At 39.4% G+C, this 18605-nt stretch overlaps 1 protein-coding gene and 1 long non-coding RNA gene across 5 annotated transcripts in view; one reads left to right on the top strand and one right to left on the bottom strand.

Moving 5' to 3' along the window:
• Positions 1–18605, bottom strand: part of Atp9b (ATPase, class II, type 9B) — a 305437-nt gene that overhangs the window by 11568 nt on the left and 275264 nt on the right. For all 3 annotated transcript variants that reach the window (XM_005373105.2, XM_005373106.2, XM_005373107.2), the window contains exon 26: positions 4287–4395. In XM_005373105.2, coding sequence (XP_005373162.1) covers positions 4287–4395 — 109 coding nt within the window. The remainder of the gene's footprint in view (positions 1–4286; positions 4396–18605) is intronic.
• The window catches only part of LOC106147972, a 56074-nt gene that overhangs the window by 29204 nt on the left and 8265 nt on the right, over positions 1–18605 (top strand). Inside the window, exons 3-4 of one of the 2 annotated variants that reach the window (XR_001233038.1) lie at positions 1859–1967; positions 3740–4021. This is a non-coding gene — a long non-coding RNA (uncharacterized LOC106147972). Of the gene's footprint in view, positions 1–1858; positions 1968–3739; positions 4022–18605 lie in introns of those variants that run through there. The other variant, XR_001233037.1, reaches the window with a different exon arrangement.

The raw sequence follows: 18605 nt of genomic DNA, 5'->3' as shown, positions 1-18605 counted from the left end.
TGTCACTGTTGTCTAAATTTGCAATTCCCTAAAGAAAAACGATACTGAACATTTTTCTTATGCTTATTTGACGTTTGTACATCATCTCTGGTGTGGTGTCAACTCAGTTTTTGTTCACTTTTAAAACTAAGCTGTTTTCTTGGTGAATTTTAAGGGTTCTTTAGATATTGAAGATATAAATCTTTTGTTAGAAGTAAAACTTGCAAATATCTTCTCAGTTTGTAGCTTGTCTTTTCATCTTCTTAAATGTATCAATAACAAACTAAAACTTACAATTTTTCCCTTTTATCAGATTTTTCCTTTATGGATCATTCTTTTGATCTTATGTCACATCTAAAAACTCTTTGCCCAATCCCTGCACTCTGGGAGGCTGAAGCAGAAGGATTCCAAGCTCAAGCCCAGGCTGGGCAACTTAGCACTAAGCAAGATCCTGGTCAAAAATGAATAAATAAATAAAAACAAGTAAAAAAAATAAAAATAATAAATAAAAGGGCTGTGGATATAGCTCAATGTGAAGGCCCAGGGTTCAATCCCTAGTACTGCAAAACAAACAACAACAAAATGCTTTTTGCCCAACCCACCCATGGCCATGTATGTCTTCTCTTGTATTTTTTTCCAGAAAGTTTGTAATTTACATGTAGGACAGTGAACTGTTTTGAGTACCCCACGTATAAAGAGTGAGGTATATGCTGGAGCTCTGCTGCTGCACAGGGGTGAGCAGCTGTCCTGACATCATCTGTTGATATCATCCTTCCTACACTGACTTCATCCTACATTTGTCAAGATCACTAATGTGTGTGGGTCTATTTCAGGGTCTCTTCTGTCCCTGAAAATGCGTGCACTACTTATACTCTTGGACTAAAACAAATGACTATTAGATACACATTAAAAACCCAGGATATTTTATTGCAAAGTATAGTAGTTCTCCTCGGAGGTGCAAGGGGATATATCCTCTGCTTGCCTTGATGACCTCCAAAGGCATGTTATATATTTACTTTACATGAATGATCAGAACTTTCCAAATAAATTATCAGTGGAGAATTACTTACAGTCTATGACTTACTTCACGCTGCTGTCTTATGTCATTGCCTAAGTATCACTTAATTTACCAAGAACTTCAAAGTTTTCTTTTTCTGATAAAATGTAGGTTTACTAGGAGCAGGGATTATGTCTTGTGTCCTTGCAGCCCTGACATGACGTCTCCTGCAGACGGCACAGGGTACCTGATGTTAACTGGCAGCCTCGGTTAGCACGGCCAGCCTCTGGCCATGGTGAGTGCAGAGAATACACGCAAGACAGAATGGCCATGCAGATGCTTGGCAAGGGGTTCAGAAGGAATAAAAAGCTTCAGAATACTTCTTTAGCTTTAATAAGAAAAATAACTCAGAGTGGGGCACTTTCATGCTACTTGATTTTGAAGGATTGAAAGTGTACTACATTTTTAAAGAATTACATATTATACAGATAAATACTATAGACTTTTGGACCATGAAGAAAAGGAATGAAGAGAGAATGAATGCCTGAATTCTTGTCAAAAAACATGTAGGAAAGGTATCCTACTTTAAGACGAGTTGTTGATCACCTTATCAAAAATGGAACCTTAGACCCTCTGTGACTGCAATTTAGTCAGAACTGCACACAATATCTCATGTTTAAATGCAGCCAGCTAATGACAAGTACTGACTCCATCAGTATAGCTAGAGATAAGCTACTTTGTCAGACACTTGTAACCCTATAGACTTCTTTTATTACTAATTCAGATATCCAAAAGGAATATGCTGGTGGGTTTAATCTAAGTCCTCACGTGTTCTAGCCCTTTCCAATTATCCTTGGTTAAGACTGCTTGCCGTTATCACAGTGCTGCACAAGACTTCCTCTGACCCCAGAGACCCAGCAGCAATGCCAGGGGGTGATAAGACCTACAGTAACTGCTACTCTGCTTGGATACCAATTATCCAGCCTTAAGGGTAGGTACTCTGGTTTTATAATCTTAAATGAAAAGTTTGTTTCTGCCTTCCATTTATGAGGTAGTGTTAAGCAAATGTGTAGAATCTTTGAAAATGAGCATATAAGCTACTAAAATTATAACTATTTGTATAAATTCCTGTTTTTTGACTCTCTGATCCTATTTCATCAAAAAGGTTTCATAATTTTAGGATATTAAGGAGAAAAAGCAGTTTCCTAGTTATACATAATTTCGGGTAATCTCTCCTGATAGTCCCAATGATGTTACCATCATGGTAACAACGCTTGATGTTGATACCTTACTACATGTTATCGTTTGTGTCTAGATGTACCCCCCAAAGCCTCATGCAATCATGGAGCAGGCTTCCAGAGTTTTTGATTAATCCAGTGCTGGGTTTATGGGTGTGAGTGCTATACCTGCCCTGGGGCAGACAGTTTGCATACAATATAAGGGAGGGAAAGAGTCCTGCTCTCTGCTGCTCCTCCCTTTTTGCTCTTGTTGCTTTTGCTATCTTCTGCCACCATGAACTGTTGCCCTCTGCCATATGCCACCCTGCCTTGGAGCCAGCTGAGTATGGACTGAAACCTCCAGAAACAGTGAGCTAAATAAACCTCTCCTTTCTCTCTTTTTTTTGTTTTTGTTTTTTTTCTGGTACCGGGGATCAAACTCATGACCTTGTGCTTGCTGGGCAGGTGCTGTGCCACTGAGTTAATTCCCAGCCCCTAAACTTCTCTTTTCTTAATTTTGGGCATTGGGTATTTTGTCTCTGTAATGAGAGAAAAGTAACCAAGACACTATATTATTGGTGAGTTATCTGTCCTGAATATAGAAGTATGTGGGCATTTTGTATTTTTTTTAAGGAACTTTAAAGTTTTTATTTCATCAGACTCTTACATTAATACCATACAATCCAAAAGGTAAAATGATTCACTAAGCAAATCTCTGGCTAGTTACTAGTCAGTTGATTTGTTAGTGGTAGTTTGATTAGTCTGTTCTTTCAGCAGTTGGATAGATTAGAGTCTAGTCTTAGTTAATAGTGGTCAACTGGGCTAGAGTCTGGTCTTAGCTACTGATTCACTGGACTAGTCTATTCTGCTATTGGTAACTGGGTTAAGAGTCTGATCAGCTAACAGTTAGCTGTAATAGAGTCTAATCTGTTAGTGGTTACTTACTTGGGTTAGAGTCTAGTCTATTAGTGGTCAGCTGGACCAGACTATTTTGTTAGTGGTCAGCTGGACTACCATCTAGTCTCTTGAAGACACTTATTCTAATCTTTTTTTTACTGTATCACATTGATACAGCCTTAAAAACCTGAGATAATAATATCCAGTTATCAACTATAAACCTAAGTTTAACTGAGTGTTAGTAGAATGTGTTCTCAGAGTTGACTGGGGAAAAGCCAGCTATGTAGAAAACTTGAAAGTTTCCATAATTTGTACTCGAAAAGTTGAGATTTTAGTACGTGCTTGCAGTACATGGTATTTATATTTCTTACGTAGAGCTGATTTATGTGTGCAACGTATCTTAATTTCTTTTTTCATCTTTTCCCACTCTCTCTCTCCCTTAGTCCCCTTCCTATTTCAGAAAGATTCTCTTTCTCTCTACTTCCTATTTGTGCTTATATTCAAAAATGCTTTTATATGGAAACACAAACTCAAAAGCTCCTTTAGGAATATTTTACTCTTAACAGAGCACAGCTCCAAGCCAAGTGCGTGGTTCATTTCCATAGTGCCAAGTTAGTAAGAGTTTTCTGGGTGGACTTGTTTTCTACAGTATCACTCAACGGGTCACAAAGCTCAAAGAAGAGGCAAAGATAATCACTTTTCAAATGTAATTCTGAAACCAACAACTAGAGAGAAGATTGGGGATGCACAGACAATGACTAGTCAATGTCTCCATGGATGTCTAGTTTTTGGAATGCTACATTCTATAGCACATGGACAGAAAGCTGGTCCTCTGGTGGGGAAACAATGCCAATCAAGTAGAGACACACCAAGCGAGCATACTTCATACAGACATGAGCATGAGTGCTTCTCAGCCATTTGGGAAACTTGAAAATCTGTCAGCTAAATTCACAAAAATAAAATTCTAATTTTATGAATGATATGAGACCTCTATTGCAAAAAAGAAGTTTTTCTCTGAGATGTTTACCCCTTTGAAGTTTAACTCAAAAGGAGAATGTCAAAACTATTTAGGAGCAATAAAAAAGGTCTGAGAAGACAGGAAATATTTATTCAAAAAAGCTTCAAAATATGTTTTCTCCTTGTCCCATGGCAGGATATGTATTATCACTGGACAGAAATCTGTCCTGTAGCCATACCTTGGTGAGGTCCTTGTACAGCTCCGGGTACAGAATCGCCATTTCTGGCTTCACGTCTTGGTCCAACACTAAAGAGAACACTGGAAACATGGTGTAGATAGTTGCATACCTCAGAAACCAAAAACAATAATAATTCAGTCTGACAGATGTTTACGGCACAGCTATGAACATATCTATGGAATTAAAGATGTGTCACAGTTTCAAAAATAAATCCCATAAAAACCCAAAAAACCCCAAGTTGATACCAGGTAGTATCATTCCTGAAAATCAGGTATTCACCCCACAGCACAGCAGCACATTCCTTTTTATTTTGGCAGTGCTGGATATCAAATCCAGGGACTTGGATGTGAGGGCAATCTGGCCGCGACATCTGTTGCCCCATTGATCACCAGGGTTGATTTGGCTGATCTGGCTGGCTACGCAGGTGTCCCCTTTCTCCCTCACCGCTCCATGTGTGTCCCTCCAAAAGCTGCACACTCGGTCAAAGAGGACAACCAACCTGGAGAGAGGAGGACTGTTCCTCGGTCAAGGGTATATGAGCAGCTGTGCTCCCCTGCTAGAACCTCCAAACAAGCTCTCAAATCCAGGGCCTTGTGTATGATAGAGAAGTATTCTCAGCCCTAGTAACAGTAGCATACTCTTTTAAAAAAAAAATTTAAAAACTTTTAGAAGTATATATTTGTAGGATATAATGACTGCATTCATTATGGGGAGTTGGCACATGTGTGCAAACACATATTAATTCTTTTTACTTCCCCTTTCATATTTCTCCTTCCATCTCTTGGTCCCCTTCCCATTTGTAAAACATCAACCTTCCTTTTCCTCTTCAGTTTCTCAAATTAAATGTAGAGAAAGAGCAAGAATTTTTTGTTTCTGAGAATAGCTCCTTTTCTACTATAAGCCACATTTAAAATATATTTTGGAGCACCGATGGCACCTTCAAGAGCCTGTCTACCTGAAAAAACTTGTACTTCTCAAAGGCATAGGAATCCATGCCTGTTTAGGACCAACTTTTTGACTACCTATCATCTCAGTTGTCCCTGAAGAGGCCACAGACCTTTAAACTTGTGTATTCACTTTTGTTCAAATAAAGCAAACTTCATTAACTATCACCATAAGAAACACATATAGCCCATAGCAGTGAAATGAAATTTCTCCAAGTACTATAAATGGAGTAAAGGGTGACAAAAGAGCCAGCAAAAGGAATGCAGTAAGCTAGATCCTAGGGTAAAACAAGATGATGGAGGTATAGTTAGTGATATGGTACAGTACTACCTGTCCCTCTGGGCCAGAAAGCAAGTATACACTGGACAGCAATGAACTGTTTGAGTACTCAAGTAGTGAGAAAAATAATGGGGAAAGATACAGGAAAGAAGATAGAGGGTGTGAGACAGGCTCCAGAAACATATATGTAAATGTCATACCATGAATGAGTTAACACACTTCCCATAGGGCATCTGTATTTCTACCCAATAGCAACTTGTTTTTCCTAAAGTATGTGGCTTTTCTGAACAGACTACTGAAAATAACTTTAGTTCCTTTCACCAGGGTAAATTAAATTTGCTGTTAACAAAGATACACGTATTAGAAATGAGCATACCTGGTGTCCTTAACTTAAGGGTTTTATGTCAATTGCTTAGTTCTCCTTAACTAAAGGGGAGGTAAAAATTCAGAGGATGTCCAAAAACCCCACGGCCAATCCCAACATTATACAGTCCTTGATCTTCCTTGACATAATCCATATTGTAGTCAGGGCTTGCAAGGGAAACAATACAGGACACATAATTTATAGGATTATTTTATAGTAGTCACCTAAAGAGTCAAGTTCAAAAGAGAGCAGGAAATCTGTCCACACACTAAAGATCCAAAGAATCCAGCTGAGGTCCTGCATGAGTCCAGCTGAAGACTTAGAGCCCATAAAAATGCCCTCTACAAGTCCAACAGGAGCCCACGACAATGTCTCATGCAAGCCTGTTTCAAGGATCTGTGCTAAGAAGGCCCCAAGGTCAGCGGTGGAAGCTAGAAAGTCTGTGCCAGTGGGATGAAGGATCTGTGCCAGCAGGCTGAGGGATCAGCACTGGAGCCAAGAAGCAAAGCTCATTCAGAGCTTTCCTGAAAAGTACCACAGCCATCCTCAGCAACAGTGAGGTGCTCAGCTCCTCCGACAATGAGAACAGTAGAGTTCATATCAAGAAAGCCAGTATAACAAGCTTCTCCATGAGACTGAAAAGTGCACTATCTTTCCCTCTGGAGCCAGGAAGCAATGCTCAAAGTAAGGACCAGAACTCCCCGAAAGTGAATCATAGCCACTCTCAGTGACAACATGGTCCAGAGCTCCTCTGACGATGACAGCAGCCAAGTTTGTATCAGGAAAGCTAGCATGACAAGCTCCTCTAGGAGAACCAACAGCTCCCAACGGCTTCCTAAACTTCTTCCTCTCCAGTTTTGCCTCTTATTCTGCTGACAACAATCCTCAGCTGCTCCCTCCCCCAGCACCATGCTGATTCAGTTCAGCTGGGTGTTAGAAATTGACCACCAGTTGTCAATCCACCATAATCCATATGTAGGGTATGAACCTTGGCCAGAGTGGCTGGCACTCAGTATGATTTCAGTCTGTTAAATTCCTTCAGTCATGGACAGTTTCACGTGTATCACTGTACAGAAACCACTAAATGGTCTTTCTATTCTCAAGTCCTTATACTTGGCGACAAAAACAAAGCTGTTCATGCAGGCTAGTCAAAAATGTGAGACTCACCAAGTTTCTGGGAGCTATATAACCCAAATTCATTCACAAACTGTGAAAAAACTCTCACTTGGGTCATTCAGAACCCAAATTCGTATTTCAGCAACAGAAACTCTACACCAGAAAATATTTAATTCAGACTTTCCCTTCCTTCCTAAAACTGCCTAGCAAGAACCCAAGTTTGAAAATCATGGAAGAGCCCACTTTTTAAGCTAAAGTCCAGTTATTTACTGTGTTACTATCTTCAAAGTACAAAAAAACCTGCAAAATAAAAAACCCCACCCCCAGTTTTAGAAACATTTACCACTTAACATCAGATTAATAGCAATAAAAGTTATATTTAGAACAAGAATGTTAAAATAGCATTTTGTATTTTGTAGAGTGGGTTAATTCACTTTAGTTTTTAAAGCCATGGGCACCACTTAATAAAGCATCAATTTGTGTAACAAATGTGACAAAAACTGTAGCATTTTTATTTAGGTAGAAGGTTGAAGTGCACTGCCATAAGTTGAGAAGGAAAGTCCATATCATACACTAGTAAGGGAACTGGATAAGCCCAGGGAAGTTTCTGGACAGCGTCTAGGGCTGTGAATGATGCTTGAGTGCATATACCATTAGGGAGAATTGTACAATGCTCAGCCTAGAGGGCTGGAAATCTCAATTTTGATAATTTCTATGTGATTATATTATAGCCACATTATAAAAAGTAGAATAGGTAAAAAAAGAAAAGGAAATCACTGGTACTCTAGGTATAAACAGAGATAACCCCAGAGATATCCAGACATAACAACTATTAAGATTTTGGTATGTGGCTTTTAAGTTTCACGTTTGTACTCTTTTCCCATTATGAACAACTTGTTCATTTCTAACTGTTTCTGGCATGAATAATACAGTAGTAAATATCCTTGCTTAGAATTTTCAGTGCATCTATCTACTGAGGACCTCCTCAAAAGTGGAACTACTGGGCCAAAGTGTCTATGATACAGACTTATAAGGATTTAGGGAAATGTTCAAAATTGTTTTGCTAAAGTTTCCCTTAATATACACATCCACCTGTTGTGTTTAAGAATAGAAATCTCACTGGGTGTGGTGGTGCACACCTGAAATCCCAGTACTTAGGAGACTGAGGTAGGAGGAGGCAAGTCTCAGGCCAGCCTGGGCTAAACAGTGACTTCAAGGCCACCATGAACTATATAGCGAGACCCTGTCAAAACAAAACAAAGCATCAAAAAGAACAGGAATATCCATCCTAGCCAGGTAAGCAAGTGTTTGTGGAAAGCACTGAATTTGAGTACTCAAGTAGTGATGAAAATAATGGGGAAAGATGCAGGAAAAAAGGTAGAGGGTGTGAGACAACTGCCAGAAAAACATATACAAATATATGGGGAAGGACAGATGTGGCATATAACTTCTAGTTATTGGGAAAAATCTGAAGGGTTGTATCCAGAGCCAAACAGAAAGAAAACAGCTCTGTGACTGAAGTAGCTTGACCTGGACTCTAGACAGTGGCCTCTTCTCCAGGATGCAGACATTTGGACGGCATGGTGCACTGAGAGGAAAGAGGAATGATAGAAGGGGTTCTTGGAAAGTGATTTCAGGCTGAGATAATAAATATAAGCATGGGGATGAGGGAGGTACTGGAAACCACAGAGACATGAAAATCATCTGAGCAACCAAGGGCCCTCTGTGGTCATCCACAGTGGATGTGCTATGGAATGGCCCTGGAAAAAAGGAGCATTAGGAAAGAGCTAGAACCTCTGGAGGATGGGTGCTGTAACTATCCTTGACCCTGCTTACCCTTCTTCCTTTCACCCTGGAAGTCCCAACTTATAGTGCATACATTGTTTCCCTTTCACTCCCCTGTATCTCTTTCACTAAGTACAGTCTGCTTCCTCTAATACAAATCCACAGATCCCACTCTCATTTAAGTCAACCAATAATGTTCAGAAATTAAGGCAACTGAAGTTGTACATACTTTCAATCATGTCAAATATTTCAATATATTTTGAATTGTATGGAAGAATGCCTGACAAATGAATACTACCACTCTTGCTGGATTAGAGGCTAAAATCCATGTTCCTCAGCACAGGTAGAGAGGCCTTTCATGACCCCACTGACTCTGCTACATAACTCACTGCACTTTACCACTCCACACAAGATTTCTCACATGAGCATTCTTGCCTCAACTATATCCTCTCCCCACATTCTTCTATACCTCATCTTTTGTTTTACTTTGAAGACCAGGTCTCTCTGTGTAGTCCAGGCTGGCTGGAACTTATAATTCTCCTTCCTCAACCTCTCTAGTGCAGAGATTACAGGCATGTACCACTATGCCTATAACTTGCTTTTTCTTTTCTTTTTTGGTACTGGGAATCAAACTCAAGATCTTGTACTTGCCAGGCAGGCACTTGTGCCACTGAAGTATATCCCCAGCCCCTCACTACTTCTTTTTAAACTCAATGACCTCTATTCCCTCATAAATTTTCAGATGAGAAGGCAGCATCTCCCCAGGTTATTCCTGATCTCCTATCCACTCTCAGCCTGACTGTATGAGGTGCTCTTCTAAGTCCTCTCATCACATTATTTATAAATTCTTCTGCTGCATTTACACTCTGTCCTTTACTAGCCTGTTGATGTGTATCTCATGAAAGAGGCTCTAAACTCCTTGAGCACCTAGATCATCATAGACTCCACAATAAAAGAGGGAAGCAACTCCCATGACATTTGTGCATCCTGCTTTCCAGATATTATTCAATCTTATTGATTTTATCCATTTTATGTATTTTGTTCTCTTCTGTCATTAACTCACATCCTCATGTTTAGAAGGCAGTAGCATAACTATTGGATTTGCATCAGGGCGGTGTACTTTGGGAAGAACCTCTAAGACCTAGCAGTGCAAACTGAGTCATTCAGGAAGCTAATTCTAGCTGCCAGTGCTCTGAATGTGTAGAAAGTAACTCTCATGGACCTAGGGGACCATATATATCAGTGACTCCTCACTGTCTTGACTCAGTTGCTGGCATGGACCCTCTGCGACTAACAGAACCAGGCTGTTTCCAGAGGACACAGAAGAGACTAGGGTCAGAGCCCTGGATGCCAGCTCCTGGAGCTGGCAGGGATAGCACCAACACTCTGACTTGTTGCGCCAGGGAACTCAGTTGGCCAATAAGGCCTAAATCAGGACATCCTCCTGGCCTGGATTTTGAAGCCACCAGTAAACAGCAGCACTTTCTTTCTTTCTTTCCTTCCTTTCTTTTCTTTCTTTCTTTCTTTCTTTCTTTCTTTCTTTCTTTCTTTCAAAGAGAAAAAGAACTACAAAAAAATTTCAAAAGATAATAGGAGGCTAACAACAGTTAATATATTGTGTATTATTATTTTTAAATTAGTTACTCAGAGTACAACGTATCAACATTTAATTGTCCAAACAATATTAGCACAAACCTTTCTTCTCAGTGAACTAAGAGAAATTAGTAACATAATTATCTTAATTATCATCTATATACACACATATACATACTTTTTTTTGCTTTTCCCTTTTCTCTATTCCCCCATCCCAGTTTCTTTTTCCTTTAGAAGTTTCTTCCCATTTTACAGTATCTATTGTACATTTTGGATCCTATTTACTCTTTCAGCTTCTCATACTAGGGAGACAATAAGACATAGACACATGTGCATATCTGGTTTGTTTCACTTAGGAGTATGGTCTCGAGCTGCATCCATTTACCTATAAAAGTCTCCAGTTTATCCTTTATGGCTGAGTGGAACTTCATTGTATAAAAAGACCATATTTGTTTTATCCATTCCTCAGTTGATGGGCATTTGGGTTGTTTCCAAAATCTAGCTATTACAAATTGTGCTGTTATAAACATGGGTACACATGTATTGCTGTGTATGATGCTTTTAATTCTTCTGTGAAGATACCCAGCAGGGGAATAGCTGGATCAAATGGGACCTGTAATCCTAGTTTTTTGAGGAATCTCCACACTGACTGCCACAGTGGTTGCACCAGTCTGCACTCCCACCAACAATGGAGACGGATTCCTTTTTCCCACAGTTCCTCCAGCATTTGTTATTGGTTGATTTCTTGGAAATAGCGATTCTTTCCAGGGTGAGATGGAATCTCAAGTGTTGTTTTAATTTGCATCTCTCAAATGACCAGTGATAGTGAACATTTTTTTCATATATTTATTTGAGAAATGTGTGTTCATTTCAGATGCCCATTTTTGGATTGGGTCTTCAAATCTGAAAGGTCTGATTTTTTTGAGTTCCGTATACGTTCTTGATAGTAATCTTTTGTCTGAGGAACAGAGGGTAAATATTTTTCCCACATTGTGGGTTGTTTCTCTTTTGGTGGTCTTTCTTTCTGTGAAAAAGTGTTTTAATAAGATGAAATTCCACCTGCTGACTGTTTGCGATGGTTCCTGTGTAGTCAGGGTTCTAGTCATAATGTCTTTGCCTATACCAATGTCTTCAAGAGTTTTACCTATTCAATCTTACAACAGACAATGTTTCTGTTTTAATATTTAGATCTCTGATCTACTTCGAATTTAGTTTAGTGCATGGTGAAAGGTATGGGTCCAAGTTTAATCTTCAGGACGTGTAGAGCCAGTTTTTCCAGCACTATTTATTAAAGAGGCTTTTCTTCCAGTCAATGTGTTTGGTATCTTTGTCAAAGATAAGGTGGCTGAGTATGTCTGGAGTTGTTTTTGCATGTTCTAATCTGTTCCACTGATCTTCAGGTCTGTTTTTTATTTGCCGGTACTGTGCTGTTTTTATCACAGTAGCTTTATAGTATACTTTTATTTCAGGGATTGTGATGTCCCGTGCCTTGCCTTTGTTACCCAGAATTGCCTTTGCTATTCTAGGTCTCTTCTGGTTCCAAATGAATTTTAGGATTGTTTTCTCTACTTCTGTGAGATATGCTCTTGGAGTTTTGATTGGAATTGTATTAAATATGTGTAACCGTTTTGGAAGTATGGCCATTTTCACTATATTGGTTTTTCCTAACCAAGAGCAAGGGGTATCTTTCCATTTCCTGATATCCTCTTTGATCTCCTTTTGCAGAGTACTGTAGTTTTCAGTGTAGAGGTCATTTACATCCTTTGGATGCTATTGTGACAAGTGGTTTCCCTAACTCTCTTTCAGTGAGTTTGTTATTTGTGTACAGGAAGATTATTGATTTTGACTTTGTATTCAGCTATGTTACTAAATTTGCTTGTTAAAGCTAGGGTTTTTAGTGGTGTTTTTGGGGTCTTCTATGTAGAGGGTCATGTCATCTGCAAACAATGATAATCTAACTTCTTCCTTTCCTATAGTTATTCCTTTTATTTCTCTCTCTTGTCTAATTGCTGTGGCTAGAGTTTCCAGGACTATGTTGAATAAGAGTGGAAACAGTGGACATCCTTGTCTTGTTCCTGATTTGAGAAAGCTTTCCATTTTTGCCCATTTATTATGATGTTGGCTACTGGTTTGTCAAAAATATTTTTTATTAGATTGAGATACAGACCATCTATTCCAATTTTCTGTAGGTTTTGTCATGAATGGGTGGTAGACTTTGTCAAAAGCTTTTTAAGAATCTGTTGAGATAATTATGTGATTTTTGTCCTTGGCTCTGTTGATATGGTGTATTACATGTATTGATTTACATATGTTCAACCATCCCTGCATCCCTCCATCCCTGGAATGAATCTCACTTGGTCATGGAGTATAATCTTGATGATTGGTTGCATTCTGTTTGACAGTATCTTACTGAGGATTTTCACATCTATGTTCATTAGAGACTTTGGCCTATAGTTTACTTTCCTAGTTGGGTCCTTCTCTGGTTTTAGTATCAGGGTAATGCTTGCTTCCAGGAATGAATTTGGGAGTATGGCTTCCCTTCCAATTTCATTAAAGAGTTTGACAAGTAGTGGTGTTAGGTCTTCTCTAAATTGTTGTAGAATTCAGCAGTGATTCTGTTAGGGCCAGGGGTTTTCTCTGTTGGTAGGTTTTTAATTACATCTTTGATTTCACTGATTGATATTGGTTTATTTAGAATTTGTATATTTTCTTAATTCAGCCTTGGTAATTCACATAAATCTAGGAATCTCTTCATTTCTTCTGCATTTTCCATCTTATTAGAATAAAAGTTTTCAAAGCAGGTATAGATGAACTTCTGGATTTCTGCAGGGTCTGCTGTGATTTCACTCTTTTCATTCCTAATTGTGTGGATCTGAGTCTTTTCTTTCCTTGTTTTGATTTAATCTTTCAAAGAACCAATTCTTCAATTCATTGATTCCTTGTATTTTTTTTAGTCTCCAATTCATTAATTTCTGCTCTTGTCTTTGTAATTTCCTCCCTCATAAGAGCTTTTGGCTTAGCCTGCTCTTCTTTTTCTAGAAGTTTGAGGTTCACCATTAAGTTGATTATTTGCCCTTGCTCTGTTTTCCTGATATGGGTATTCACTGCTATAAATTTCCCTCTTAGCACTACTTTCATTGTTTCTCATAAGTTGTGGTATGTTGAACTGTTATCATTTAATTGTAGAAACTGTCTAACTTCTCCTTTAATATTTGTGTGATCTATTGGTTGTTCAGGAGGGTGCTATTTAATTTCCATGTATCTATGAAGTTCTTGTGGCTTCTTCTGCCACTGATTTCCAATTTCATTGCACTATGGTCTGAAAATATGTATGAGATAAGTTTGATTCCTTTGCATGTACTAAGCATGTTCTATGAGTCAGCATGTAGTCTATTTTGGAGAACACCTTGTGTACAGCTGAGAAGAATGAGTATTGGGATGTTGTGGGTGGAACACTCTGTAGATATCTATCAAGTCCATTTGTTCAAAAGTTTGGCTCAGTTTTAATATTTCAGTGTTGATTTTTTGTCTAGTTGATCTGTCTTTTTGTGACAGTGGGGTACTGACATCCCCCAATATGACTGTATTAGTGCTTATTTGATTTTTTAGGCCTGTTAATATTTGTTTTGTATAGTTTGGTGCCCTGGTATTTTTTGCATATACTTGTTAGTTTCCTCCTGGATTGTTCCCTTTTCAAGGATGTAGTGACCTTCTTTCTCTCTCTTAATCAGTGTTGGCTTGAAACTCACTCTGTAAATAGAATACCTACCCCTGCTTTTTTCTGGGTTCCTGTCACATGGAGTGTTGTTGTTTTCCACCATCAGTCTGAATTTCGTTTTGAATTAAATGTGTTTCTTCTATGCAGCACATTGTTGGATCTTGATACTTGATCCACTCTGCCAGTCTGTGTCTTTTGAGTGGTGAATTGAGACTATTAACATTGATGTAACATATAACTGATATGCATTGACTTATCCCTGTCATGTTATTTTTCTGTCATTGGCTCCCTTTCTTCCCCCCTCCCTCTGTTTAACTGTTTGCTTTGCCTGGTGGATTCCTTCTGTTGGGGTTTACAAAGTTGTTGTTCTTGTTATCTCTTTCTAGAATGTCCTTTAAAACATTTTAGAGTGTTGGTTTGATGGTCCTAAATTTCCTCACACATTCTTTGTCATGAAGTATCTTATCCCTCCATTTGTTTTGAAAGATAGCTTTGTCGGACACATCAATCTGGGTTGAAGGTTGTTTTCCTTTAGAACTTGAAATACTTCATTCCAAGCTCTGCTGACTTAAGGGTTTGTGCTGAGAAGTCAGCTGTGATTCTGATGAACTTTCAATTATTGGTGATTTGTTTCTTTTCCCTAACAGCTTTTAAGATTCTATTCTTGTGCTGACTTTCTGAAATCTTGACTATGATAGGCATCGCTGTAGATTTTTTTTTATGATAGCTAAATCGAGTTCTGCATGCCTCACAAATGTATTTCAAATTATTTCTCTCTACCAATGCAGTTTTCTGCCATCATGTCTGTGAACAGTGTTTTTGAATCATTTGTGCTAAATCCTGCTTTTTCACTGACTCCAATCAATCTTAAGTTGTTCTTCTTTGCCTCATCTAGCAGCTATTGTATTGGTTTCTCATAGTCCCTTGCTTTTTTTTGCAGGGGTACTGAGAATCAAACTCAGGACCTCGCAAGTTGCCAGGCAGGTGCTGTGTTGTTGAGCTCTATCTCTAGTCCCTCCCTTGCTATTTTTAAGAACTCTTTCTTTTCATGATTGCTAACTGCAAGCCTGTCTTCTATATCTGAGATCCTGTCCTCACATTGGCTTATCTGCTGCAGATACCTACAATGGAATTTTTATTCTTCTAGATAACTGCTTGAATCTGCCTTATGGGTTCCATTTCTTTCTTATGCTGAGCATCCATGGCTTCCATAATTTTCTCAAGCCTATTTTTTTGTCTGTATCTGATCTAGAGTCATTAAGCATGGTTTTCATTGTGAACACCATCTCTGCAGTTATCTGAGAAATTATTTCTGATTTGATTTTTTCTAGCGCTTCATTCAACTGCTTTGTTGATACCACTTCAGAGAGGCCAGGTGGGTGGCTTTTAGATTGTCATACCTCACCGAGCCCTGGGTTTGCCTTTGGTGAACTAGATGTCTGGGGTTGCATCTTGTTTAAGTGTCTTCTCATTTTCTTTTCTTTTTTTGAAGTTTAATTCTTGGGGTGATGCTTGTAAAGTGCCTGTGGTGGCTTGCTTCACCGCTAGTATTTAGAACCCTTAGGAAATGACTCCTTCTCCAAGGTATTTGGGTTTTGAATCTGGCTTTTGGGTTTTGAGTCTCTTGCAAGATCCTACCTCTCTAATTTGTTGAGGGATGAGAAGTTGCTGCCTGTTTGGCCCAGCCCCTAGTTCTTTGGCATTCTGCCACAGTATTTTCTGTGACCCTTAGTCAATCTCAGTCTTGGAATACCAGGAAGAACAGCTGTTTAGAACAATTACATCACTTTTTGCTACCGTGATACCATTAGCAATAACAATAGCATCAAATACAGTCTTAAAAATGACAAACTGAGCTAACCGTTAATTTGCCACCTTTAACCATATGAACTAGATTTGTGGTTATATAACAAAATATAAAACAAACCTGAAAATTATATGCAGCATACAAGTCCTTCATATGTCAATTTTGCCTTCAGAGTTTAAAATTTAAAATGTGTTAGGGAGAAAATACAGAAGTGGAAGAGGAAGAGATTAGAAGTAAGGCTGGAAGACAAAGGGGATCATGCTAACTTTGGGAAACTGGTGCAGAAAATTACAGGGGGAGAAGGAAAAGATAAAAAGAAGAACAGAACAGAACCACAGCCACAAAGAGGCTAGAAACCACATTCACACCGTGTGTCCTCAAGTTTGAACTGCTCCTCTCACACAGTGAGTCCCATTTCAGGGAGAAGGTGCAGCTGGCTACCTCCTTTTTCATCCAAGTTTCTCTCTTCACTCTCTCTGTGGGCTTAAATGCATGCTTCAGATCCTTCCTGGGTGCAGGGGACCCACTTCCCTCTTTCATGTCTTCCTCATGTTTCTATATTCCAGCATCTGGATGGCGACTCTCAGAGAGGCTCTTTCTCTGCTGCTTACCCCTCTGCCATCTTGATGCTCTCCCCACTTCCCCCAGTAGCATATTCTTTAAGGCACAAATAATACAGGGAGTTGAACCCTCCTAAAAGTAAAATTCCCTTGTTGAACTCCTCATGTTGAGATCATTATACACTCACATGTAGTTGTCAGTGTTAACAGAGATCTCTGGCACCATTTACCCTGGTTCCCCCTATGGCAGCATCTTACTAAGCCAGATAACAGTCTCACTAGCAGGATGCTGACTCACAATCCTGACATAGATCACCTGCTGCCCCTTATAGCACACTCTTATTCCCACCCACCTCCTTCTTCAGCTCAACATGCCCAACTTCTTTATCTGTGTTTTCTCTGTCATTTTGGGACAGTACTTCACCTTTGAGGATTAGCTTTGTCACCTGCATAGTTCCTTGGAGATCACCCACCCTGTGGCTGTGCAATACTGCCTTCCTGGTTGTGGTTGAGGAGTACCTTATGGTGTGGATGAATGATAGCTGATTAGCCACTCATTCATTCACTGAAGCACATCTTGGTTATTCCTTTTTTGGTTATATGTATTACAAATAAAACTGTTATAAACATTTAGTGCAGAGCTATTTTGTGATTTTTCTTTTACTTTGGGCAGGAATGCCAACCAGGTCATATGGCAGAGCTGTATCAAGTCTTGTTTTTTAAACTACTTATGATTTGTTGAGCTCCATGTTGAGAGCTTGACATATCCTTCCAAATATCATAATCTGGGGCTCCATATTATAACTTTCCATCAGATGAGGAAACAAATGCTTAGGAGGTCAAGTACCACAGCCAGTTTTCCAGAACCACAGCTAGTTGGCTGGGGAAGGCAGTATACACACCCAGGTCAGAGATTCTTAATTCTATCATAGTTTGCTGAATAGACTAAGAGCCCTCTAGATGTCCACATTACCCTCTTTAGCACCAGAGAATGTGCCATTTCATGTGCTAAACGAAGGACACTAAGATGGGAGGTTATCCTGGATTATATGGGTGGCCTAAATGAACTAACCCCACAGATCCCTGAAAGAGGCCCTTCATGCTGTGGAGAGAGAAAAGCACTGCCATAGAATAATGGCCAGAGAGGACACTTTTGTTTTTAGTCTGGGTGATTAGGTGAGATGAGACAGGAATCTCTGGAATAAGAAGAAGCATCCCCTACTGATTCTGGCATGGGAAGTAGATGAGGTTCCCACCTCAGATTTATCAACCTAGCACTTGCACAAACTGTTACTTGCTTGCATTATACTAACTTTATTAGGAACTTTGGGGATTCAAGGGCCTGTCACACAAGATGGCATTTAGCATGTACTTGTAACAGCCCACAGGGTATAGAACTTCTGTGTCTATCCTCTGCTGGCTTAGTTGAGCTGATGCTCTGGAGAAAGGTATTAGCATAAACAAGCACAAAGACAGCAAGCTAAGCCAACCAGGTTTGATTCTAGGCTGGGTCTTAAGGATCCCTCCTACTCTTCTCATATGTAGAATGGGATACAATGAAGATGAATGAGTACTCAGAACAGTGCCAGCAATATCAGGGTTAGCTGTTGTGATTACTGTTTCTCTCTTCCCAGGATGGAGCCCTGGGTGAGGTGAGTGACAAGCTTTGTAGACTATAGAAGGGGAATAGCAGAGGCCTGGCCACACATTAACAGTTACATCAGTACTCTAAGCATAACCATAAAGGATGAGGAAAGGAGAAATTGCAATTTATTAACATTGCAGAGGAAATTCCTTTTTCACAGATTTATTAGGCAAGATTACCTGAGCTTTAATTCTAACTCCCATGCCATGCCTTTTGTGTACTTGTCCAAGATATCTGAGTGGCTTTGAATGTGAGGTCTCACTGCTGACAGAGACAGAATCTAGTGACTCTTTTGGAATACGTCACATCTCCTCAAATTTAAGGAGATATCTTAGCACTTTACTTCCCTTTGTGTTTACTGGCTAATGGCTGGTCATGATGAAGTACTGTTCTCACAGCAAGAGTAAACTTGAGGAGTAGCTGGGGCCTGCTTACTACCCCCTGCTAATGGTGATGATGACTATATGTGCTAGACCCTTGGTTCTGCCCCTCTTGTTATACTACAGA

Source organism: Chinchilla lanigera, unplaced genomic scaffold (genome assembly GCF_000276665.1).
Source record: "Chinchilla lanigera isolate Chin_1 unplaced genomic scaffold, ChiLan1.0 scaffold00001, whole genome shotgun sequence".
NCBI classification, from domain to species: domain Eukaryota; kingdom Metazoa; phylum Chordata; class Mammalia; order Rodentia; family Chinchillidae; genus Chinchilla; species Chinchilla lanigera.
The sequence above is the reverse complement of the archived record's forward strand: the minus strand, read 5'-3'. Positions and strand labels throughout refer to the sequence as shown.